We start from the raw sequence: 27,399 nt of genomic DNA on the forward strand, positions 1-27,399 counted from the left end.
CACAGCCAATTTTATTCTACTATGATTCTAAGAAAGACAGGCTAAGACCAGCTGCTCTGAAACCTTCCACCACAATAAGTAGGCAATATTGAATGTGCTAATACATTAGACTTGATACTGTATGAGACCAGTATAAAGGTCCTAACTTACTTAGCTTTAATTTACTTGTAAGATACGTTTAAACTTATGTCTCAAAGAACTTTAGGGTTTTATTTCCCCCATTTGGTTTCTTTTCCTTTCTGGTGTCTGTTCAGTACTGGCGCTGCAGCTTTGTTCTCCAGTATAGACAGGTGATTGTCACTATAGCCAATGATGCTCTTAAAAGAATTTCTTGGAAAAACATCTTGATCCTGTTTCTTGGTCTCACAACCATCTAGATGGAAGGAGACCTGATCAAGTAGACATCTCATTTAGGTTTCCCGGCTTGATAGAAGGCCCATATCCTCACCATGTGGTATTTATACATCTGCTTTTTTATATTTTTATTGTAATTAATAAAAGGGTTACATGATATTTGCCAGATAGAAGGTGCATTAATTCACATACATTGATACCCTTTCACATGTCTTGGTACCCATTACCTTCCCCCCCATCCCCCCATCTTGGTTTTCCCCCCTTCCCTATCCAATTTCAAATAACCAAATACAAATATATCCAATATATCAGATGACAAAGTGAGATACTGTAACAATATGAGATAACCAAGGGACAGCAAAGGAGATGAGAGATAACATAGTACATTAAGGACAATAATCATTCATTATATGGCTTTTGTTTCAATATCCTTGAGGTCCTTTCTATTAGCTTCATACTATATGGGCTTATGTATCTAGGTTTTGCTCTATTGCAAATCTCTGCTAGTAGAGCCCAGGGTTTCTACTGATTATGACAAATGAGGGAAACCATTGAGACTATGTTCCTTTGAGTCTGCCTTACTTCACTTAATAGGATTTTTTCTGTATTTCCATTTCCTAACAAATGGGTCGATGTCATTTTTACTGACAGCAGTGTAGAATTCCATTGTGTACAAATACCACATCTTGTTGATCCACTCATCAACTGAGGGACATCTAGGTTGGTTCCATATCTTTGCTATGGTGAATAGTGCTGCAATGAACATTGTTGTGCTAGTGGATTTAGTATGCCCTAGTTTCTGGATGGTTGGATAAATGCCAAGTAGTGGAATTGTTGGGTCATAGGGGAGTTCTATGTTTAGCCTTTTGAGGCACTGCCACACTGCTTTCCATAGTGGTTGAACGAGTTTGCACTCCCACCAACAGTGTAGTAGTGATCCCTCCTGGCCACATCCCCTCCAGCATCTGTTGTTATTCGTTTTCCTGATCCTGGCCATTCTAACTGGAGTGAGGTGGAATCTTAGCGTTGTTTTGATTTGCATTTCTTTTATGACCAGAGATGTTGAGCATTTCTTCATGTGTCTATAGGCCATTTTTGTTTCTTCTTCAGAGAAGACTCTCTTTAAGTCTTTGAAAACTTTACAAGAAGGAATAGGAGATACACTAGGCCTCCTTAGCACAGGTCGAAACTTTCTTAATAAGGACCAACAATCACAACAAATCAGAGTGGGACTGCATTAAACTGCAGAGCTTTTGTATGGCAAAGGACATAGCTAGTAAATTAATTAGGAAGCCTACAAAGTGGGAGAAGATCTTCACCAACCATACAACGGAAAAAGGCCTCATATCTAAAATAGATCAACAGGTCAAAAAATTGAATCACTCCAAAACTAATCTCCAAAGTAACAACCATCCCATTAAAAAATGAGCCAAAGACTTACATCTGCTTTTATAACCAGAAGTAAACACTTCATTTTCACCTCTCTCTCTTACACACTGGGCAGCTCACCTTCCAGGAGGGAGCAAATTTCAGTGACAATCCTTACAAATCATTTGTGGTAAAATGTAGGCTGTCCAGTCCCTGGGATGTAGATATTGCACATTTAATCTTAGATGAACTCTAATTCCAGAGGAAGTATATATCAAGATATTCTGAAGAAATGTCCGTGAATCCTCCTCCTCATCCTGGTCTGAGAGTAGAATCCAAAACCCAACCACTGATAAAGTGTTTTAATTACCATTTGGTGTCTTATTACGTCTAACATGTTAGATTTCATGCTTTACAAGAAACGAGTGTATAATGCACTACTGCTTTTAATGTAAGGTTATTGTCTGCAGTGTCACATCACTTCCCTTTATCAAGATGAAAAGATGAATTTCTTACTTGAATTTTAGCAACTGGCAAACTCTGGACCCTTGAAGTTAATCTTGTTTCCCTTTGTCTTTCAGCTTCTAGAAAATTCAGATACATTTTTCTGGTATACATTTGTGATCTTTTCAGGGAAGCAACACTGCCTTTATATTATTTCACAATTATTATTACTTTCATTAATAGATTTCTATTAGGTATTAATACCTGTATCTGTTTTCTCTACACCTTTGAAATGTTTTGGGGATAAGACAATCTACAAAAAAGAATGAATAAATGAACAAGTAAATGATAGAGAAACACAAATTAGAAGGTCATCCTCAGAAGGGGAAAAAAAGGGGTCAAATGTTCCTTCCAAAGCCCTGATGTCTACTTGAAAGGTTATCTCCCATGGAACCAAATGAAATGCCTACCACAGAAACAACACAGAAAACTCTTTTCAGCACATTCACCAGGAATTGCTCCCCAATTTTTCTGTTTATAGGTGTCACACAAATCCTGCATCTCCACCTTACCCTACCTTCCAAACTTCTGACTTATACGAATGTGGATCTCAGATCTCATGCTGGCGGCTTCCTTTCTGAATGTCTACAAAATTCTCACAGTGTTAGATGTTGTTCTTCAGCTTTTCTTTCCTTTTACACACACACACACACACACACACACACACACACACACACACACACACGTGTATGCATGTATACGCATACAAACATGTGTATACACATATACACATGTGTGTATATGAGTGTGTGTGAGCAAAGGACAACATTAACTTGAATCATTCCTGGCATATCTGTGTAATAATATTACGGCAGTACAAAGCTAAGTGCTCCAAATTGCAGTGTCTTATCTCATTCATTTGTAATTGCTACTTCTAATGTTTTCTGAGTCCTTTTGAATAAGATGACATTTCTGCTCATTCATCGACTTATAAGTTGACCAGAAATGTCTATGTCATTGTCAGCCCACCTCATTTGCATGGTTTTGACCAAATATAGACAAAACATAAATAAATAAATCAAAAGTAATCTCAGAAACAAAAATTTTGATTTCTCACATGCCCAGTTGATTCAAAGAAATTCGCAAGTGGGTCCGACATTATTCCCAGCTGGGTTTATATGCGATTTTCTGAATACTTCGTTATCCTTAATTTTGTGACAATGTGCCCTCCAAAATGCAAATGGGACCCCAAAACATGATAAAATAATGCAAATTCTACCAAGCCAAAAGGAGCAAGGTGCCTGATTTAAGCAATAGTGAAAAATTTAAATTTCTTCCAAGGCAGTGTGTCTTAGAGGAGCTGTGTGGCACTGTGGGAAAAATGAGTCAAGCATCTACATTATTCATGTTACCAAGCATGAAATAAGGTCTAGTGTTTGGTGATCTGTATAATAGTAATTTTTGCGATAGTACCATAAGTACATGTTTTTAAGTTATGCATACTCAGACCTACTGTATCTATTATACAGGTAAATGTGTGAGAGTTAAGAGACTTGTATATATTTGGAATATTCATGAATTTATCTCAAGGAGAGCCCTCTTGAAACTATTCCCGTGCATATAACAATAGTTTACTATTAAAATGACAGTTTAATGACTTTCTATTAAGATTTCTTTATTGATAACAGCTCTGAATGATACAAATTCTATTTATTTAGCACCATTTTAATGTTCCCTGACAAATATCTTCACTCCATTTCCTATACCCTTTTTATTTTGACACACCTCAAAAATAAGACCTGTTGCTACAAAAAAAACTATTTTGATTTTAAAAATCATACTGATTAATCCTGTAATTCTTGTCTCCTGAAACTTACACCTGTCATTTTTTTTTTGTGGGTCATGGGACTTGAACTCTGGGCCTGGGTGTTGTCCCTGAGCTCTTCAGCTCAAGTCTACTACCCTACCCCTTGAGCCACAGCTACACTTCCCATTTTCTAGTGATTAATTGGAGATAAGAGTCTCATGGTCTTAGTGCCCAGGCTGGCTCTGAGCCATGATCCTCAGATCTCAGTCTTCTGAGAGGCGAGGATTCCAGGCGTGAATCACCATGCCCCGTTTCAGGTGTCATCTTTACTCATTACCATTTCTCACTTAAAGATGGATTGGTAATGTTTCTAAAATGAGTTGCACAAGAATAAGGAAATTGTAAAAAAATAACATTGACAAGGATGTATGGAGTTTAATGTGGTTCCTAGGTATTTTATGTGGTTCCTGTTTATTTTGGGGGGTCTCAGTTTTCTTATCTGTTATGAGGACATTAGACTTCCGTATATTGGAAAGATAGCTTGGTCTTAAATATTTTGTTTATTTAGATTTATGTATGTCATTAAAGAATCAATAGTAGGACTGAATATAATTAAATTCTGTCATAGGCCTGCATAGAGATGTCATAATGAAACCGATAAAATACATAGAAATATTTTCAATGTTTTAAATTATATACTTTCTTTATCTTGTTTACAGGGATTTATGAGTCTTACTCTTTTTTCCTTACCATTTAGTTACAATTCCAAGACAATCACACTCAGATTTTTTAAGCTGATTATTTATAGCAATTTTTCTATGAAACTATTATTCTTCCTCTATGTCTTCTCTTTATAGTTTTCCACTGTGTACTTTCGAGAAATGCTTCACAGAGGTAACAGATGTCATCAATCCTTCCCAGTTAATTGGGCCTAGATGATGTGATGTCTTTCCTGTTTTCCAATTTGACCAGCAGGACATTTTTATAGGCCACAAAGCACATGTTCCAAATGCCATCATAGCTTGAGAACATCTTGGAGATATAATAAGATGTTATGGTCTATGAGTCCCTCTGTGTCACCTCCCACTCTTCCTTTACCTCCACTTCCGCCTCTGCCTCACCTCTCGCTCTTTTTTTCCCTCCACTTCCATGCCCGGCTTCATACACTGGCTGCTTACCCCACCTCCTTCTCCTAGTTATTCACAACCCAGAAACAGTTGTGTATATGATTTTCTCATAGGAATGCTAGATAAATCACAGGGCAAAAATACACCCTAGAATCTTCACATATCTATGCATGTATTTATATATAAATATATAGAGTAGTATATATTTGGATATATAGTGAAAAACATATATAATAGTATATAGTACTATATACTTGGGGGTATAGTAAAAGAAATATATACTAGTGTAAATCTGCATATATATGTAATTATATATTTTGTACATATTATATAAGATATATTGAATTACTATTTATAAATGAATATATGTAACAAGATATTTATGTCATACATTTATATATACCAGTAGAAATATTATATAGTAAGCACACACATGTTCATGTGTATACATATATAAAATATATTGCATTACATGTACTATTTATAAATGAATATATGTAACAAGATATGTATGCCATACATTTATATATACCAATAGAAATATTATATAGTAAGTACACACATGTTCATGTATATACATTGTTTACAGTGTAGTATCTTTATTAGCATAGAGACAAAGACAGAGAATAGCAAAGGTAGAACAACAAATAACTTAGGCTTTCTGTTACAAAAGCCACAAAGCTGAAATGAATGATTTTGCTATTGTCCGTTTTTTCATGATTTTAATTTTAGAAGTGCTGCCTTCAATAATGCCAGTATGTTTCTAGAGTTCCAGTAAAAGTGTCATATTGTAAGAGATCAGTTCCTGGTCTACCCATCCTGCAGTGGAGAGTGAAGGTGTAATGGGCAGGAGAATCTCTCATGGCAAGCAAAGCCCATGTTCTTTCTAGTTGGATCCTGGGGAGGGAAGAGGGAAAATGTAAGCTTTGCCACTCTGGTGCTTCCAAGATACTCAAGATAGAGGCCCAGTGAGTATACGGACAGAAAGTACTGATAAGAAGAAAGGCTAGAAGGTAACTTGAACAGTTTGACTCAGGAGTTCGACCTTGGTGGAGATAGGAGCTAACAACACACACAAGAAGCAAGATAAAGAATGTGCTATCGTGACACATTGTAAAGAAAGGGCAGTAAGGCAACCTAGTAGGCTTTCTTGTCAGGGATGTGGGAAGACACAAAGGTTGAGTGCAAGATGTTACAATTATGGGTGTGCTGGAGAAGTAACAGGAAGTAAACTACTTTGCTTTCAAAAGCCAGGTATTTGGCCCCATACCAACTCCCTACCCTCCTACTCCACCTCCCATTCATTCTCATTCCCATCCCAGAGTTTGAGTTTAGGGCCTGGTCGATGTTCTGGAGTAGTTTTGCTCAAGGTGAGTGCTCTGCCATTTGAGCCACTCACACTTTTACTTCTGGCATTTCGGTAGTTAGAGATCAGTCTTACTGACTTCCCTGCCAGGGGAGGCTTTGAACCATGATTCTCATATCTCACCCCCTGACAAAGCCAGGGATCTTTGATCTCTATAGGAAGAAAGAAAAAAGAAATTAGAAGAAAATGTAGGATCGTCTTTTTGGTGGTGCTAGGTATTGAACTGAGGGCTCTTTTGCTTGTTGGGCAAGCACTCTACCACTGGCTCAAATCTCCTTTTGCTTTGGTTTATTTCATTTATTTTTCAGCCTAATGTTTTTTTTTTTCCTGGACTGGCCTTAAATCATGGTCCTTCCTTCTATCTTTTTAGCCCCAGCAACTGGGACAATAAACATGTGCCACTACTATTGATATGCATGTTTTCAATTAAAAGTGAGGACTTTACTGGTCATTTGTGCCTAGTTAAATTTAATTTTACAGAAGCAAGCCAAATTTCTCATACATGCTAGTAGAAGTATAAATGTTAAATGTTACACAGTAGCACATAGTGTAGCAGCATTTTTGAATGACCTAATAATAAATAGAACAGACACTGTGCAAAGGATTGGAGATTGGAAGAGATTAAGGGATATACCCGGGAACCATGCTGCTTACCAGTAGCCATTTGGTGACAGACAAGGGAATGGATCACTGAGAGATTATGTGATATAGGGAAGAATTACCAATACCAGAAATACTCCCATTGTAGGGCTCTTTTCACTGAGACATTCTGCAAGCAAACAACTGATTCAGTGGTATGGAATTTACTCTACAGCATTTAGCTTTAACAAAGCATTTTGAAGTTAGAAAAAGAACAAAAAATAGGCAATAAAATGAAATAGTCACTCCCAGTACCATAAAACAAATGGGATTCCTTCAGAATTCACTAGCAGTTCTCATTCATAAACAAGAATGTACTCTATATAAATTCAAAGCCAACATAGGTGAAAATCATACACCATGCTCTATAATGATATAGTATTTTCACCTTCTATTTTAATACGTGAATTTTATCATAAGGATCATATCAAATGGATCTTCCATTTCTTAACTCTGTACAATCCTTTTCTCAACCATTTGCTCCTATTGAACATTTACAATGGTTTATAAAGGGTTTTTTTTTGCCAATTCAGTGAGCACGTATAGAAACAGCCTTAGGGTTCAAATATATCCTGAGAACAAAAGGAACACACACTACCCAGGATTCAAAAGCCAAATGTTGCCTTTAGACTTGAAAGATGGCTCTATCTTACTAGGAAATTAAATATAGACACTTTTTATAAAATGTAAATATAGCTAAGTCATCAGAATGCAAGTTCATTTCAAAAATTTCCAAAATGTTATCATACATTTTTGAAGTTTAAAATTCAAAAAATAAAGAAAAGGAAATCCCTAAAAGTTGTAATTGAGTTCTTATTTTTAAAATGCACTGTTTCTTGCCATCCTTCCTCCAATTTGAAGTACTTTACCAGCTCTGGGAATTAAGTATTGATTTTTAAAAGCATATTTAAACAATTTTGCTAAGAAAGGAATTCTTGCAAACAGTTTGCTATAATTTTCTATTCAAGGACATTGGCACTTAATGCCTTTAACAGACTATATTACAATGCTTGAATCAATACTCAAAGTTAAATTGTATTTAATTAAGTACAAAAGCCATATAATAGTTGGAAACTAAGATGTTAGTGGATAGAAATAGCAAGCGTCTGATTTTCTATAAACTCATTGAAGAATAATAAGGAAGATACATAGACATCGCATGTAAGTCAATAGCAATTTTTATATAATGCTTATTTAGTTAATGACATTTTAACATTAAAGGTTGTCTTTAGTGATATTCTTAGAAAACGCATCATGTAGTATTTTGTGTACCATGGACAATAGTTTTTTTCTTCTATATCTCTTGATATAGTTAGATCTTTCCCTATTATAGATAATAGCAGTGAGAGTAATAGAGTTTAATGTTTAGAGATGCACTCTTAAAAAAGTTTTAAGTTAATAGAAAAGTAGGGAATATTAAACAGGGAGTTTTCTCATCCTCCATATTATTTACCCTGTCAATTCCATGTTAAATTAATGTGGTACATTTTTTTAAAAAACATTCTTATTGATCCATACCACATACACCATTATTATTAAAGAGTGCTCAGTTTTATACAGTGTGCTTTGTTTCTATGCCATATCATTTTCTGCTGCAGGATCTTACATTGGATATCACCTTATACTTCCTCATTGTGCTTCTTTAGGCTCCCTCTGGCAGTGACAGTTTCCCAGACTTTCCTTTACTATTGTATGACCTTGATTCTTGGTGATTTGGGGCCAACTGTTTTGTAGAGTAACCCCCTTTCCTGGATAAGAATTCTCAGATTGAGAGAAGAACAGATAAGTGAAATTCCATTTGCATCTCCTGGCCTCACATCTTAAGTCCGAGCAGACTTACCATTTTGATTGTGTGTGTGTGTGTGTGTGTGTGTGTGTGTGTGTGTGTGTGTGTGTGTGTGTGAATTCAGGATCTGGGCACTGTTCCTGAGCTTGTTTTGCTCAAGGCTAACACTCTAGCACTTGAACTACACCTCCATTTCTGGCAGTCAATGGACCTTCCTATCCAGGCTGCATTTGAACTGTAGTCCTTCATATCTCAGGCTCCTGAGTAGCTAGGAGTACAGGTGTGAGATACCAGTTCCTGGCTAATTTACCAATGTTGACATTGACCTTCATCATTTGCCTCTTCTGCTAGGAGGATTTGTCCCTCCCTCTGCCTCCCTCCCTCTTTTCCTCCCTTCCTCGTTTCTTTCATTTTTTTTCTTTCTTTCCTCATTTATCTATTAGTATAAACTCAAGGGAGGTCAGTCATTTAGCCCATATCTTTATTACCATATCCATCTATGATATCTGGGGGAGCATCTCTTTAATTTTGACATTACAGTATATTCTTGAATCATATGTACTCTTCATCTTCCCTGTTTTAGAATCATTTATTTCTTCAAAGAATCCTAGATGCCAGACATTCTTGTTGTGACAGAGATGTCATTACGTAGGCCTTTGCAGTGGATAGAACCAGGAACTACATTTATGTAAATAAAGTAGACTTATTACTGTGTATATTCCTGAATTTTCAGTGTAATAAATAAGACACTTCAATATGTTCTTGTTGGTATTTTGAATGAAAATTATAATAATGTGATTCCAATTTCCAAATTGGCAACTGTTACCAGTAAAAGAAGAATCAGATATTTATAGAATAAAAATAAATATGCAGTATGGATTAAAAAATCTATTTTAACTTTTGAAATACTACTCAGTAGAAATTTTCAAATGTGTCAATATGCTTTCATATGTTATTCAATTTCATGTTTTGCTTTCCACACTCATGAATGTACTGCACTAGCAATTTGACAATTACTGTAAAATGGACTGATCACATTTATGTAGTCAACCAATGCACCAAAGATAGACAATATTGAGGAAGTTCAGAGAAAGAATTCTCAAGCTCTTGAGGGGGTAGTTCTGTGACACTAACTAAAGGTCAGTATATGTTGACTTCCACTAGTAAGCATTGAAATCTTTTAATTCCAATTTGTAGCTAACCCTATCTTAGATTTTATAAATATGTTCATGTAAGATTATACAAAATTTCATGTGTTACAAAAACAAATTTTTCATAAGAACCACAAGAATGATATATTGCCATGTGACTTGAGGACTCTTTGTTTTAAGATATTTGAATTTAACGTTAATTATATTTTAAGTGGAAGTAATTACATACACCTATACATGGCTTTATATCCCTGTTTCAAAATATAGTTTGAAAATATTTTTAAATAAGAGACCAGTGGCAATTAAACTAAATCTACTTTAGAGTCTTTATTAAAGAATTCTGAAACAAAATGGGAGAAGGATCTGGGTTATTCACAAGAAACAGCAGGTGACATTACATGTGAGTTTTCATTTGTCCTACTTCCAATAGCTTCCTTAGCTAATATTTCCTTTCCTGTACTCTAGAAGTATATATTCAGTGAGGAATTAATGATCATGATTAAATAAGAGCCTTCTTATTAAGAAGAGAGAAAAAGAAGCAATTTTAATTCTATTGTTGTTCAATATACAAGTACACTTTTATATGACCCTGAAGACATTTTCCCACAGGTGATCTGATCAATTGATAATTGTAGATAGATCTCAAATCCAGTTCATTAATAACAGAGAATGAGGTATTTTGATTAAGGCTTATGCTTTTTGTAGTTTATATATGAACATCATTTATCTTTACACTAAATCAATTAATGTTTATTATTTACTTCTTGAGGTGTAGACAAAAAATTTTAACTGATCCTTTCAAGTTCAGTCAATTTTTTAAGAAAGCAGTTAGACAGTCGAAGCTCCTTCTATGAGGGTTCTGCCTTCAATCTTCTAGCCTAGCAAAACAAATACAGATCATCTTTCGAGGTTATATGAGTACCAGTGAGACCACAAAAGAAGACTATAATGCAATGGGGTCTCTGCCAGTCTTCCTAAAAATCAGCCTAATAAACTGTATATTCTGACAAGATTTCAGCAAGTTAGCAAGGCAGGCTGAGCAAAACTTCTTCACTAATTTAACTGTAATCCTTTAACCCTTCGTTAAGAGGAATTCTGGGACACTCCTTGGCAATAGTAACCTTTCTTCTTTCTACCACAAGTGTAATCCATATTCACTTTGTTATTCAGTTATTCCTGAAGTACAAATAAGAACCATTCATTACTCTTATGTTGGGTAGCAACTTATTATGCACAGCTAAGTAAATGTGTACAAAAATCCACATAGCATAATTAAATATAAAGAGGTTAAAACTTGAGGTCAGAATAACAAGCTTTGAATTCCATTCACCCAAAAAATTTAGATAAATTGGTTTTAGATAAAGACACAAAATCCAGTGATCATGCTTCTGATCACTGGAGATCACAAACTATACAAGAAAAGAAGATAAGTTGGTATCTATGGAGTGTTCGTATTAGTTCATAAGTTCTAATTTAATAATGCAGATAGTAAGGCAACTCATCTGCTTGTTTGCAGAATTGTGTTAATATTAGACTGGAAATCTCTGTTGATGGATCTATCACGCACTTCTTTTATAGCTATGTCAAGAAGCAATGTGGCTTTCAAGCTAATATGAGGACCCGTATTTTTCCACAGGAACTTGTGTACCTTATAATGAATCTCCTTCAAACCCAGTTGATCTTCCTAAACCAAAGGCAACTCCCTGCTCCTTGTTTATGGTCTGACATTCACTGTCTCATGTTAGGCATTTTCCCCCCTGTTTACTATGCAACTGATACAATAAATCAAGGGTAGAACAAGAACTGAAAACTCTCCAAGAAGGGTAGTGTCTTCGGTAAAGGTCTGATGAAAAACTAAAATGGCAACACAGATTTTTAAGTCATAGGGACAAAAGCTTCAAAGGGCCAGGTGTACCTATTCTTTTTTGGCTTCATGTGGTATGCCTCACACTTAAGACTTGTGTCTTGCTCCTGATAGAGGAGCAAGAAGAAATTGTTGAGTGAAAATACCTATCAGTACAATGAAAGAATTAAATTCTCTAAGAATCAAATTACAGGGTTTTATACATTCAAGCAAAACTATGGATAAGTACAGATATTACCTAGATCTTGGGCATCTTAACATTAATGTATTAAAAAATGATAATACAACAATATAATAATTGATATAAAATAGATTTTGACCTCTCTTAAGGAAAAGGCATTTTAATGATTAATATTGTCACAGTGACTTTCCATACACTTAATGCAAATTTCCTCAATATCTTTCGTTATATAGAATAAGGTCCTGCTTAAGGCTGGCCCTCTGCCAAATGTACCATACCTCTAGTCTTTAATTTTCTTATAAAATATGTAATATCAAGTGGTTCAAAATATCAATCACAAAACTAATAAGAAATATAAGATTGATGCAACTAAATTATGCAGATATGCTTCACAGATATATTTTATTCTACTTAGTGTTCTACTTCTATTAAGTTTTGCTGACACACTGAGGTAGCAATGGCTTTAATACGGTTTCTCAGATGGGACATATAGACAAATACTTAGTAAACATGCAGTAGGATCCAAGTTCAGTCCTGTGAAGTCCAAGATTGTTTGTCAATCAATGTACACTTTATCCCATGATTTCACTTTCTCTCTCTCTCTCTCTCTCTCTCTCTCTCTCTCTCTCTCTCTCTCTCTCTCTCTCTCTCTGTCTCTCTGTCTTTCTCTCTCTCTTCCTGTCTCTCTCCACATATATGTCTACATATATACATATATATATATATATATATACACACACATCTACCTTATGTACCCACATATATATGTACCAACCACTCTGCACTCTGCTCTCTTTTCTCTTTCTTTTTCCTTTGTGTCAGTTATGGTGCTTGAACTCAGCCTGGACTCTGTCCCTGAGCTCTTCAGCTCAAAGCTATAGCCTTAGCCCTGGGCCTGGGTCTTGTCCCTGAGCTCTTCAGCTCAAGGCTACCACCCTACCTCTTAAGCCACAGTACCATTTCCAGTTTTCTACTGATTAATTGGAAATAAGTCTCACTTTCTTTGGTGCCCAGGCCGGCTTTAAATTGAGATCCTCAGATCTCAGCCTTCTATGTAGCTAGGATTACAGGCGTGAGCCACTGCGCTCAGCTTTCTTTTATTTTTGTTTTCTTGTTTTTCTTTGTTGTCAATCCTGGGGCTTGAACTTGGGGCCTGAGTACTTTCCTTGGGCTTTTGAAGGCTAGAGCTCTACCACTTGAGCCACAGCACCATGTCTGGCTTTTTCTATGTATATGGTACTAAGGAATCAAACCCTGGTCTTCGTGCATGCTAGGCAAACACTCTTACCACTAGGACAAACTCCCAGCGCCTCTATACTCTACTCTTAATCTCATGATTTCACTTCCACTTCTATGAGTATATATACATACACACATATACACCATATATACCCACATATATACTTGTGTGTGTGTGTATGTGTGTTTACTAACCATTGTATGCTTTCCTCTGTAAAACAAATGTATTATAAGCTGGGCATGATGGCCTATGCTTGTAATCTTAACTACTCATGAGACTGAGATCTGAGGATTATGGTTCAAAGCCAGTCCAGGCACTAAAGTCCATGAGACTCTTATCTCTAATTAACCTCTAGAAAACTGAAAGTGGGGCTTGGCTCAAGGGTAGGGCAGTAGCCTTGAGCTGAAGAGCTCAGGGACAAAACCCAGGCCCAAGGGTAGGGTGGTAGCCTGGAGCTGAAGAGCTCAGGGACAGCACCCAGGCCCAGAGTCCAAGCCCCATGACCCACAAAAAATAAAAATAAATAAATAAATAAATAAATAAATATATAAAGATGATGTATAGAGGGACTACAGTCACAGGAGTCAGATAATGAGTACATTTCCTTTTGAACAGTGTCACCCCTTCTCTCATTCTCTCCCAGTTTTTCCTCTCCCAACACTCTTCCCCCTCAAAGTTGTATAGTTTCATTTTGAACGTAGGGTCTAGTGAGTATCACTGCTGAACTGGTTGACTCTTTGTATCCCATCATTTCAATGCTTCCTCTTCCCCACCCCAAATCAGATAAACTTATATACAAGACAAAAGGTATTATTCACGTATTATTTCACTTCCACTTTTATTAATGTAAATATTTATGGGTTTATATTTATGAATATAAACATGTATACACACATCTACATAAGTACAGGAAAGAGCTGATGCACCATTCAGTGTGGCTTCGCGTTATTATTGTAAATATGAGACATAAACTTTAGAAGTTGTATATTTGCATGGGAATTTTCCTTCCATGAACGGTAATGGACAGCCATCTCCTATGGTTGCATAAATTCTCTTCGACCATTAGCAATAAGTTGACTGTCCACTTAGGAGGATGTGTGGTGATAAAACTCACAATAGTCGTGTATTTGTAGCCCCAGGAATGTCCACCGCATCCTCATAAAATTCTCAACAGCATCTCTAGTTCTCTTTTCTGTAATTTTCTGGAAAACTTCTCCTGTGTGATACTTACATTTCAGGTGCCATAACCAAAAAGACCCAATTTGTGGCTATTAACTTCTGCATAAAATTGTAACCCTAAGATTTTACTTAACTATATGTTCAGAATCTATGTGTGCTAGAACCAGGAATGTATGCACTTTCAATTACTTGTGAAATGTTTCTATGTGTGAATTTTAACTTAAATTTTATATCTTTTCTCAATAGTGGCAGTTTAAGGAGATGTTTCTGCAAGATCAATTCTTTCAAACATTTGAATACCTTCTCCACATCAGGATAATACTAAGTGCCTGGTACTTATGTTGTACTTTACCTCAGGATATGTGAAGTGATTGACAAAAAAAAAAAAAAAAAAAAAAAAACGACATACAAGTTAACCAAGAGTCCCTTTCTGTTGGTTGGTTGCAGAGTTAGTGTTCAAGAGATGAAAAAGTACACAATTTAATTACACACACACACACACACACACACTCTAGCAGACACAGACACACACTTGCTCACTGATAGTTTTTATTCACTGTTGAACTAGACTGACAGAATACACTCACTGTAAAAGGTCCTCCGAGCAAAAGCTGGTTTCCATGTGCTGAATAATACACTTAAAAAGTATGTACCAGTGCTTACATATATTCTGGCTATGTGTGCCCAGGCCAGCCACAGGTGACAGGGCCATAACTGTGAGACATTTGTACTGACAAGAAACAATAGTGGGGCATGCAATTTCACTTTCACGCATTTCAGCTTCTGTTTGGGGGTGGGGAGAATTCTACTATCTTGTGGCTTATATGTTAACAAGTCAATGACTCATGTTGCTTGTTTTCACTTTGAAAGTTACTTTCAAATGGTTGATTTTGCAACTTAGATACCTGCTCAGATCTGTGAACAAATATGTCATAAAAACATCCTTGCCAGCCCTCCTCATCTGTTTTAGTTTTGCAAGATGAAGGAAAGAAAAATGCTACCTTGTGTGTGGTAGCACACACACAGGAAGGGAAGACTGGCTGACATAGCCATTTCTAACATCTCTCAGACTTGTACTTCCCAAGTTTAAAATGTACATGCAAAAACACCGATTAAGTTAACAGGCATTTCAAATTGTAACACATACTCATTACTTAGCTTATATTGTTCACAAGAGTACAATTGATTTCATCCCCAGTTTTGGAAACTAAAACTTGAACAGACTTCAGGCAAAGTATCTTAAATTATGAGTGATATTTTTTTTAAAGAACCACTTTAGAATTCAGTAGAGCATCAACTGCTTGACCAATGTGGATGATTCTCCATAGCAGAAGACATGTCTGTACAGTAAAAGTAAATATTTGATTTTTTAAATTCATTTCTTGACAACTAGACTTCACATGTCTGGAGAAAACACAATCCCAACCAGTAAACTTCATTTGGGGAGAAATCACTAGTGACATAGTTATAAAGTAAGACCCATCAGAGCATTATTATTGTTATTTTTGTTGTGATTACTATTTTAACGAAGAGATTCACTAGTTGAAGGTCATAACTGACCAACTGCCTCTAGTGCACTCACTATCAGTGTTTGGGGCAGATTCCAGGTAAATTTCATCAATTCCTAGAGAGGGTGTGAGTTAGAATCTTTCAGAGCACAGGGCTTTGCTCTTGTGGCTCCAGTGGGTGAAGGAAGCTGGGAGCCAGTTGTGCTGTGGGAATTTCACTTGTGGCTGCTCTCCTGTAACTGTCTACATCACAAGTGACCAGGGAAACAGGGCACGCTGGCACTCAGGAAAAAAAAAAAAATCAGTACTGGTTTTCCTTTGAAAGGGAAAGAAGCTGAATAAGCAAGCGCCAAAGCCTGAAAAACCATTCAATGCCTCCACTGAACAGAGGTTGCTTGTGAGCGCTCGGCCGGCCTTCCTGAGATGGCATTTTACTTCTTTTTTGAGTTCAAAGCTCACTGGATGGAGAACTCAATTATCATGTTCCCTGGGAAGAATGGGCGACTGGAAGGAAACTTCCAGGCGAAATGACCGCGTCCACGCCTTAAACCCCCAAAGTCCTCACTGAAGGAGCCCTCTGGACTTTGGGGGGCCCCTTTAGAAGCACACAACTTAGGAAACTTGGCGGCGGCTGCTGGACCTAGGGGCTCTGGGATGCCCCATCCCCCCAGCCTTAGTGGTCTGAGCTCCTGTGGGTACCCCAGCAGTGGGCGGGCGGTGGGGGAGACCGCGCTGTGGACGGTCCAGGTTCATTCTGGCAGCTGAGGGGAATCTCACCATCATCCATCCTGGCGCCCAACACCAGAGGCTGCCCAGGCCCCTCTTGACCTCCCGCCTGGCATAGGTGCCAACCCAGGGAAGTCTGCATCCCTGCGTGGCTGCCTACATTCTTGGGGATTGAAAACCCCGCCAAGCGTATCCCCCCCGCCCGGAGAAGCGGGGCGGGGTGGGGGGGATCGCCTCCTCTCCAGAGCCTTCTGTTGCTGTACCGACCCCCACCATCCCCACTCTGATCCCCGCGGGCGCGCACTGCCTCCCCCCCACCCCGGACCCGCGGTGCCAGCGGTGGTCCCCACCCCGGCAGGCAGCCCGAGGCGCTCCCCCAGGCTCACTCACCGATCCTGAGCACTTGAGGGGCGGTCTGCGGGAGGATGGAGCAGAGGACATAGAGGAGGGTCCAGCTAGGGTCCCCGGCCCACAGCCCGGGCTGCGCCAGGACCACGCGCCCCATCTTCCCAGCTTCTTAGTTCATGCCGAGGCACAGTCGTGGCTGCGGGCGGCGAGGTGCTCTCCGCTCGGACAGGGTCCCCGCCTCATCCTCCCCCGGAGCCTCGGGGTCCTGCACCTCCCCAACCAGCGCTCCAGAGGGAACAGGCGTGGGAAGGCGGAGCGGGCTCTCCGGACGGTGCTCCCGTCCGTCCGTCCGTCCGTCTGTCTGTCTGTCTGCTGTCCTTCGGTCCGTCGCTAGCCCATCACGGCTCCTCCTCCTCCTCCTCCATGAACCGCAAGCCGGGCAGGGTGAGCGCGCTTGGGCTGGCGGAGCGCAGACAGCAGCTGAGCAAAGTTGCTCCCCCAATTCGCACACACGTCTTCCTCATTCGCTCTCTTGTCAGATGCAAAAGTCGGGGAGTAGGGGTGTGTGTGTGGGGAGGGGTGCAGCCAGAGAAGCAGGAAGAAAGGGAGGGAGGGAGGGAGGCGGATCCAGAAGGAGGAGAGAGGCGCGGGTGAGTTAGCGCAAGGCTCCCAGCGTGGTCAGCTCCACTCTCGGGTTCCCCTAGGTCCTGGCTTTTCTCCGCCCCTCGCTGGCCCCACCCTTGTGTTTATGCCCCCCCCCCCCCCCATTCTCCTCACCTCCTCCTCTGCCTCAACTTTGCTGCTGGGAAGGCAGTCCAGACAGCTCAGATCTAACCTACCCGGCCAAGCAGAGGCAGCCTCTGGTTATTCCCTAGAAAGGACAGCAAGTCCCTGCGCTCCCATTAGGGAGGTCTTAAGAGATGGCCAACTAGAAATTGCCCCATGTCTTTCTTGATGGAAAATCGTCTTTCTGGAGAGCAAGATTGCAGACAAATATCAGAGTTCATGTTTTAACTCTTGACAAGGATGAAGAAGAGAAGGAAGAGGAGGAGGAGAAGGAGAAGAAGGAGCAGGAGGGGGGGGAGAGGGAGGGGGGGAAGGGGAACCCTTTAGCATTCCTCCTTTTTTTCTTCCTTTGATCTTTCCTATTTGGACACCAGATAATGTCTTGTAAATCGCTTCCATTTACAAGTACAAAAGTGAGGAGATGGCCACTTCTGGAGCGCTGCTTTTCCTAATTTCTTTTGACTGTCACATTTGAACACTGGAAATAGGCTATTTTAACAATGTAGGTTTGGAGAAGGACAAGGACACTTCTCTGGGGAAATCAGGGTCTGATCATGTTGGCTTAATTTCCTTTGAGCTCTGTGGGAGATGTTCTATATATGTGTTTACTGGTTCTGGATTAACATCTCATAGAGATTTATTTTTCTTCTAAAAAGATAAGGGTTTTGGAAAACTGATCTAAACTACATTAATCTGTAAGAAAATTGTCCGTAGATCCATGAGCCTAGAGTGGGATAGAATTACAGAGCCATCGTTTTCTTTATTTTTACTAATTATCTCTAAGTAGTTGTACAAGAGAGCTGCCATTTAGCAAAGCAGTTTATGAACACATCTCAATCAATATCACCCCTTCCAACATTCTCATTGCCCTATCCCTTCCCTTATTTTCTTGAATTTTGTAGTATATACATTGAATTATTGACTGTGTTATTCCCCCTTCCCCTTCTCTCCTTTGTTTTGTCTAACCCACTTGTCTTGTCCTCACCTTTTTCAAGTTCCTTGATTGGATTCTTAAACTTACCTTTCATAAGCAGCAAAGTTGCTCTGTGTGGTTAGCAGACCAGAGGACAAAGTCACAAACAACTCAGCTTTATATTTTTCGTAACCTACTCTATTCTGACTCATGTACTCCACAAGATCTAATTCCATATCTACAAAATAAGATTCGTAAAGGACCATTGAGGGAGTGCATGAGTTTATGCCATAGTTACCAATGCCCTTATTTCTCACTATATCTCACTTTTGTTTAAACAAATCCATATTTGTATTTCTAACTTCTAAATATACTCCCAAATGGCAGAGGCGAAAACTTTGGTTGAAGTAAATCAACAATACTAGACAAGAATAGATGGGTCAATATAATGAGTGACTGTTGTCCTTAATGTACTATGTTATCTCTCATCTCTTTTGCTGTCCCTTGATTATCTCATATTGTTACAGTATTTCACTTTGTTATTTGATATATTGGATAAATGCATATTTGGTTATTTGAAATTGGATAGGGAAGGGGGGGAAACAAGATGAGGGGTGTGGGTGGGAGGAAGGGAAATGGGGACCAAGACATGAGAAAGGGCATCAATGTATGTGAAATAATGCACCTTCTATCTAGTGAATATAATGTAACCCTTCTATTAATTACAATAAAAAATATATGAAAAGAAAAAAAAAGAATAGATGGACCAAAGCCATTGAATCAAATGTTAATACTTTTTAATGGTGTAACCTTTAGGATATATGTAAATAGCACTTTGTTAGCTTCGTTAGAGCTAGAGACATCATATTCCCTAAAGAAATAAATGGAACACTTAAGAGACTTGTCTGTATCTTAAGAATTTTCTAGAGCTTAAAACTAAAACATATTTCCTTATTAAAATGCTTTTCTCCACTGCTCTTATTCACAAACTCATAGAGATGACTTACCCATGACTGATCATCGGATGCTACTAATTTACTTTCCATTTTTTTCAGAAGGTTTGAGTTAGTCAATTATGTGTTGCCTAAGTATGGTAATCACTCTAAAAAAAAATATCCTGGTGCTCCAGGTCAAATCTAGTGCCTTATATATGCTGGACAATACTCTACCACTTGAGTCATGCCCTCAATTCTTTTGTTCTGTCTTTAAGTTTTTTAAAACATAGTCGTTGATGGGGCCGGGAGTTTGGCCTAGTGGTTAAAGTGCTTGCCTAGCATGCATGAAGACCCGGGTTCGATTCCTTGGTACCACATACATAGAAAAAAGTTGGAAGTGGTGCTGAGGCTCAAGTGGTAGAGCTCTAGCCTTGAGAAAGTCCAAGGACAGTGCTCAGGCCCTGAGCTCAAGCCTAGGACTGGCAAAAAAAACCCAAACAAACATAGTCGTTGATGTAGCAAGGGTTTGTTTATAGTATGTGTGAGCCCCCTTGGCTGGCCTGGTTTCTTAATTTGCAAGTCCTATCTTGCAAATATAGGACTATTTTCATAGTCCTAATTTCTTATAACATTGTTAATAATAAAATGATATAGTAGCATGTGGCATTGTGTTTCATAGCAGGGCTGGTAGACTTACCTAGATAACAATCCCTTCATAGAAGATCACTAGATGAAGGAAAAACAATTTGCTTTTAAACTAAGTAATCCAAATGTTAATGCTGTGTCTTCAAGATGTGAGAGTGTACTTATGTATCTTTACCATGCTCTCCAGAGCGCAAAAAGCAAAAGACTAAGTGGCTTTTAAAGCCTCATTTCTTAGAGACAACTTCATACTTTTGGTGTTAGGTGATATCATATAATTTTAGAATATTGAATGTTACTTTTAAGCCAGGAATTCCCAAATCTCCTTTGTTCAAAGGTGGCCTCTATGTTCTCCATTCATTCAGCCAACTTTATAAATCCTTTAAGACTGACACAGTATCACAGACTCATTTCAGAATGATTTCCACTTTCTAACCAGCTATTAAAACTGGCAATTCAGATCACAATTGATTTCTCTTTTGGTAGTCCTTCTCCAAGTGTACTTTATTATCATACACTATTAGTTTATGAACATGGTCTTGGCTTAAACTTAACCAACTTCTCTGTGTCACCACTATCACCATTGTGGCCTGAGGTTTCTCATCTTCCACTCTTTGGACATCTGGGTCTGGGAATTCTTTATTGGGTTGCCTATCCTGTACAAGGGAGGATGCTTAGTTAGTCATTTTCCTGAAATCTATCCACTAGATGTCAGCAGTACGTCCTCCCAAGTTTTGACACCTCCAAACTGCCTGCAGACATTGTGAAATGTGCTCTGAAGCACAGTCTCACCCCTGGTTGGAAACTACTATACCAAATCACAGTGGTCTACACTCTGCCTGAATATTATGGACTGTTAACATCCTGCCTCCCCTAATTTACCTCTGCTCATTTTGTTCATTGGATCTAAACTCCCTGCATTTGGCTTCCTCCACAATGTACTGCTTGCTTCTTGTGTGGCTATTATCAGCTCTATAATATATCTTCTTTCTTACAAATAAGCTTCATTTTCTGCTCTGTTTGTCTGAAATCTTGAGGCCCAGAGCTGTGTCTGGAAGCAGAGCTTAATCAACGTGTATCAAATACAGAAATGTCTGGATGAATTGCACCATCTCGTAAGCTGTGAACCTACCAATTCACAACTGTAAACTTGTGACACACTTGAATCATGACTCAAAATTTACTTTTAAATTCATCCAACATGCCAATTTAATGCGCACTGATATCCCTGGCATGTGATTTAGCATACTGTCTAGAATACAATCTTAAATGTGTTTCTTCAAGTTAGAAAAAAATACCAAAAAGAGTATATTTTATTTCTCACCACTGTGGATATTATTATACACATCTTAACCATTTTATAGTGATTTCAGTACCAATACCAGTCTGTTTGTCAAAGCACTACAGAAAGCAACAGTCATGAGTCTTTGAAAGACAAAGAAGGGATTTCATTGCTTCATTCCTTTGCTTCCTATTATGATAAAACAAGAGTGTAAAGAAATTCAGTCAGATGGGAGATTCAAACTGTGTTAGTGTTTAGCTTCTCCATCTGTAAGTGGAGTTAGGTAAAGAAGGAAAAGATTGGAATGGGCACTCAGGATATTGGGAGCCCTGACTGACCTCGAACTACAAGTTCCTGCTTTACATGGTTATTTGTATTTTGGCAACCTCAACAATTGTCTGAAGAGTTTGGACTAAAATTGTCCATTTTTCCCTGCAAAGAGGAGATTTTCCTTTAAGAATGAAACAAACAACACAAATTTAGTCAAGGAAAGGCTTACCTTTGTTCTCAGTCCTTTCCTATTTATAAATAGGAAGAGCTCTCAAAATAATAGCATTTTGGCTGGATGAGGTGCTCGTGCCTGTAATCCTAGCTACTCAGGAGCCTGAGATCTGAGAAGCTTTCAAAGCCAGGCTGGGCACTCCGTGACACTCTTATCTCAAAGTAGCCACTAGATATCTGGAAGTAGCATCAGGACTCAAGAGGTAGGGCAGTAGCCTTGAGGAGAAGAGCTCAGGGACAGAGCCCAGGCCGAGTTCAAGCCCCACATCCGACCAAAAACCAATAGCATTTCTTTTTTACTTATATATGTCAGGGCCTCCTTTTATGTGAGGGGGATCGGGGGGTTACATATACTTAGTTACTCAATGCTATGAACAATCTCAGGTGATAAGAAGATAAAGATTACTATTATGCAAATGTCACAGCTGAGGAAATGGGGGATAATTCCTGAGGCAAAAAATCTTACAGTTAGTGGTGGGGTGCAGTGGCTCACGTCTGTAATCCTAGCTACTCAGAAAGCTGAGATCTGGGGATCAAGGTTCAAAGCTAGGCAGAGCACAAAAGGACCTGAGATTCTTACCTCCAATTAATCTCTTGAAAATAGGAAGTGTGGCTTGGCTCAAGGGTAGAGTGGTAGCCTTGAGTGGAAGAGCTCAAGGACAGCGCCTAGGCAGAGTTCAAGCCCCATGACTCAACTGAAAAAAAAAAAAGAAGAAAGAAATCTTACAGTTAGATGACAAAATCTGAAGTGAATTAATCTGGCTCCATAGTCCTCAATATTTTTCTTTAAAAAGTAACTAAAGTGAATTCACATCATGTATCATGAGCCATTTAAAATGACAGGTTAGTGGCAATTGGCACATTCACAGTATGGACAACTTTTATCTAATTCTATTGTGGCAGGAAAGTTGAGACTTATAAAAAATAGTAAATGTGAATTCAGACAGGCAATGGGTGTTCAGAGCTACAAATTTCCTAGGAGGTTGTGAACAATCACTTAATTGGGATGAAATGAGAGATCACTGCAAGTTTTCAATGGCACGATTATGCTTATGTTTTATTTTTATTGCATTTGTTTCACAAACCATATTAGCTATTACAGTCACAGGGAATAGCTGCAGTTCTTGGAGCTAATTGTCTAATAAATAATTACAAATAAATATGGAATTACTCATTCCATCCATAATAGTAATAGCTAACTTGAGAGCCTTTTAAGGTGCAAAGTGCCAGACAAAAAGTGAATACCATGAGAAGTTTTGAATTTTCATCCATCTACTACCTACCATTTCCCCAAATGTCACCAGTATGTTGACTCTAAATGGTAGAATTTAGTTTTAGCTGTTTAAGCCTTAAAACAAAGTTTTGAAAATACAGAGTCTGTTAAACTTACAATGGGGATAGGTTATAACAAATCAACTGTACAATGAAAGTTTCGTAAGTTGATCATACATTTAGCACATATCAACCACTAAAATTACAACTTACCTGAGCCCACATAAAATATTCATAAGTTATCTTCCTCTAACACAAAGCTATGTGATGTATTTTTTTAAACTAAGGTATTGAATAGCTCATTTCTAAAAATTAAACACTATCAAAAGTGAATAACAGAATGGTTGTATTGGCATGCAACTGTACTATCCTAGGCAAAAAATTATCTTACTTGAACCATCTTAGGTAGGGCAGCATCTGTTGATTCTCTTGCATCTAGATTTATTTTTCCTATGAGAGTTAATCTTTGCCAATGAATGAATGAATGAATGAATGAATGAATGAATGAAAATAGAACAGGACTGTAAGGCAGAGATAAAGTTAAGGTAACATATAAATGGCAGTTAAAGGATGAGAGAAAGATATGAACTGTAGAACTTGCACTGGATTAAGAGATGAGGAAAGACCATAGTGGGAAAATAGCCTTTTCCCTTACCTTAAAGGGTAGTGGGAAATTGCTGAAAGGAAAAAAAACCCACATTGTTTATTTCTTGAACAACATCTCTAGTCCTTTTTACTCTAGTTACCTTGCAATAGAATCTTGCAAGGTTTTGCCTGGGCCAATCTGGGCTATGCTTGTTAACACTTCTCACCGCAGATGGAATGACAGCTTCATGCCACAATACCCAGCTACTGCTTGAGATGGGATCTCAAACAGTTTTCAGGAGCTGACCTTGAATGCTGAATGTCCTTAGCACAACTTCTTGAGTAGCTAGAATGATAAGCATAGACTCACCGTGCTCATTGCCAGCAGCCTGTATCTTTTTTCTCAGTGAGGATTTCTTTGGATTCACAGTGGAAATTATGCTTACCAATTTTATTACTCCCTGGTAACCTGTATTTTTCCATCTCAGTATCACTAATTAAAACTATGTACAAATTTGTTTAGTATTTTCTGTCTGCTAGCTTACAGGCAATTATTAAAATTGATTTGCACGAGTAAGGTCTCTATGCAATGTTTTAACTCTACACGTTTAGAAGAATTCCTGACTTCTAGTACATAAAAGGAATTAAATTAAGACTGAAAGTCTTAGAATATCATGATATCTATGTAATATGATAAACAAATGTCAGCTCAGGAAAGACAAATGGGAAAGTTGAAATAAGCCATTCATTTGTACAATTAACACATCAATAATTAAAGTAAGAGTATAATAAAAATAATGGACAATATAGAACAACTGGTATACTGAATGCAAGTGAAGAACTTATATCAAAAAAAGAAAGAAAAAATCTGTTTCTAAAGAAAGTCATAAGTTGAAATATCTCATGCACTTTAATAATGCTTTCAGTGTTTGATTAAAGTTTTGCATAGTGTTTTAATTATTACTTTTAGCCATTTTATCAGCTCAAATTATTTCATTTGGGGAATGATTAAATAAGTGCACAAAAACCCTAAAGAACCCACATTAGAGAGCTAGTAATTGGCTTTTTAAGACTAAAATTGAAGCTCACAACTGTTACAAAGTTCTAATTTTTTTCTTCAGCCCACTATTCCTTAAAGATGCTAAATTTAGGGATGGGAATGTGGCTTAATGACAGAGTGCTTGCCTAGCATACAGGAAGCTCTGGATTTGATTTCTCAGTACTACATAAACAGAAAAAGCAGAAAATGGAACTTTGGGTCAAGTGATAGAGTGCTAGCCTTGAGCAAAAGAGAAGCACAGGAACAGTGCCCAGGCCCTGACTTCAAGCCCCAGGAATGACCCCCTTTCCCCCAAAAAAGATTTTCAATTTAAATCTCTCAGTGATAAAGCACATTAATCTCCTCCATATTTAAGTTACATAAATTAAACAAGACCTTTAATTTTTACATCTTGGTTTCGTTTCTTCCCTCGTGATCTCATATAAGACATACCATCTACATTTTTAATCATTTTGATTTGCTGAAGCAATTTATGTAAAAAATTAAATTACATAATATTAAATATAAACAACAAATCAAGGCCATTTCTCCACATTTCTCCACTCTTCTTCTTCCACTATTTTTCCTGGAATTTTTGCATCTTCCATGTCTGTATAATTTTGTGCATAGTCTCTTTGGGTTTTCTCTGCTTCAGATGTTATCTTTTAACTTCTTTACGGCATGTAAAATTTTTACTACTTCTTCATCCCTTTGCTTTCTTTTCAAATTCCTTAAAATTGTAAAGTTTTACATTTTGATTGCTATCTGGGATTTTCACTGTATTATCCTCATCTCAAGCACCGAGTTATATTGCAATTGCATTCCATTTTCTTAACTATTTGATTTTTCCTAAAATGAAAGTGAGCCTCCTTTTTCCCTTGGCTTCATCTGATTGTTTCTTTTTCAGAGTTTCCAGTAGCCAATATACCCAATTTATAGAAATTGGATTCATCATTCCTCCTTCCCTTGAGACAACCTCCATGGAGACTTCCATTTTCCTTCTCACAGCATCATGTTCAATGAAGATTTTACTTTTTAGGTTCTTAGTTGAATTAGGGCAGACCTGTCTCCTGGGAGTAAATTCCCTGCTTTTGTGATTTTAGGTACACAGTGAGTCTGAGGACATAGTCCTTATGGTTCCCATACAATGTTTTAATACCACACATTCAGAGGCACTCTCAACTTCTGGTGCCTAGAAGAAATTCAATTCATACGTACAGACCAAATAAATGTGGCGTCTTAGACTGTCATGATATCTGTATAATATGAAAAAAACAATATCAGCTTAGCTGACAGCCCATGCACAGTTTAAATTATTTTCTAGAAACACTCATAGACATCACTGCATAGGGATTATATTTTAAATGATCATTTACTCTATCAAAACCATACGGATGAACATTTTCTCAAGGAATATACTGGTAGGACTGCTTCTGGGAAAGTTCCAGGGGGGAAATGAATATTCTCTCCCAGCTGAGTCAGGATATTTGACAATCTGTACAGTAATAGCTGGCAATAAGGGAAGACAGTTATCCGGGGATATGACTGTCAGTGTTGGTATCAGAAATTGTATTGGCGCTTCATTATCGGACACAGTTGACTGATGGTTGATTTCACATATTTGAACTCAGTTTCCAGATTACTTGAGACTATGTGGTCCTATGTCTCAATTCTAAACCACATTATCTGGTCTTTCTAGCAGTCCAGTGTCAGGACTATTGAGGCTGGATGGTTTCTGCCCTATATAAAGATGCTCTCATAAGTCTGGTCTAGAGTACCCCCCAAAGTCAACAACAACAACAAAAACATATTTTACTTTATATGTAGAGTTAGAAAATAATGCTCAGAAATGTTCTTGATATTAAAAGAAAAGAAGAAGAACAATAGTGGACCAGAAGTGACAACAGTTGCCAGCCTACCATCTGGTGGCTTCAATCAGGACACCTGGCCTTCTGTATAGAAGTCCTTGTTACCTCTAGGAATCTACTTCCTATAATATTAAGAAGTCAATTTTACTTCTCTCTAAACTTTATCTCTAGTGTATTCTTTTTTTATTGGAGTGTGAAATCTATCTCAGGCACTTTTTCTTCTCCCTCCCTGATTGTGTTTATTTTTGTTTTACTCTGATTCTTCTTTAGTTCTCTATCTTTGTTTCCATCTCTATCTCTCTCAACACATATTACCTAACTTCCTGCTCCAAGTGCTAAAAAATAGTGCTCTAACTGTAAATTTCCATTTATTGAGATATGGTCTCTGTTGCAGTAACCTCTCCTCAGTTAACTTGTATGTGTTTTGGAGACATTGCTTCAATTTTATTTTTCAATACTTTGTAATCTTTTTTTTTTGCCAGTCCTGG

At 37.9% G+C, this 27,399-nt stretch overlaps 1 protein-coding gene across 7 annotated transcripts in view; it reads right to left on the reverse strand.

Annotated features, from left to right (window-relative positions):
- Grik1 (glutamate ionotropic receptor kainate type subunit 1) overlaps window positions 1-17,441 on the reverse strand; it is a 353,747-nt gene extending 336,306 nt beyond the window's left edge. For all 7 annotated transcript variants that reach the window (XM_090348515.1, XM_090348492.1, XM_090348500.1 and 4 more), the window contains exon 1: window positions 17,131-17,441. In XM_090348515.1, the coding sequence (XP_090204641.1) occupies window positions 17,131-17,245 (115 nt within the window). In that variant the 5' untranslated portion in view covers window positions 17,246-17,441. The remainder of the gene's footprint in view (window positions 1-17,130) is intronic.
- Window positions 17,442-27,399: the final 9,958 nt, after the last annotated feature.

This window comes from Megascapheus bottae, chromosome 1 (genome assembly GCF_031878675.1).
Source record: "Megascapheus bottae isolate mThoBot1 chromosome 1, mThoBot2.hap1, whole genome shotgun sequence".
NCBI classification, from domain to species: domain Eukaryota; kingdom Metazoa; phylum Chordata; class Mammalia; order Rodentia; family Geomyidae; genus Megascapheus; species Megascapheus bottae.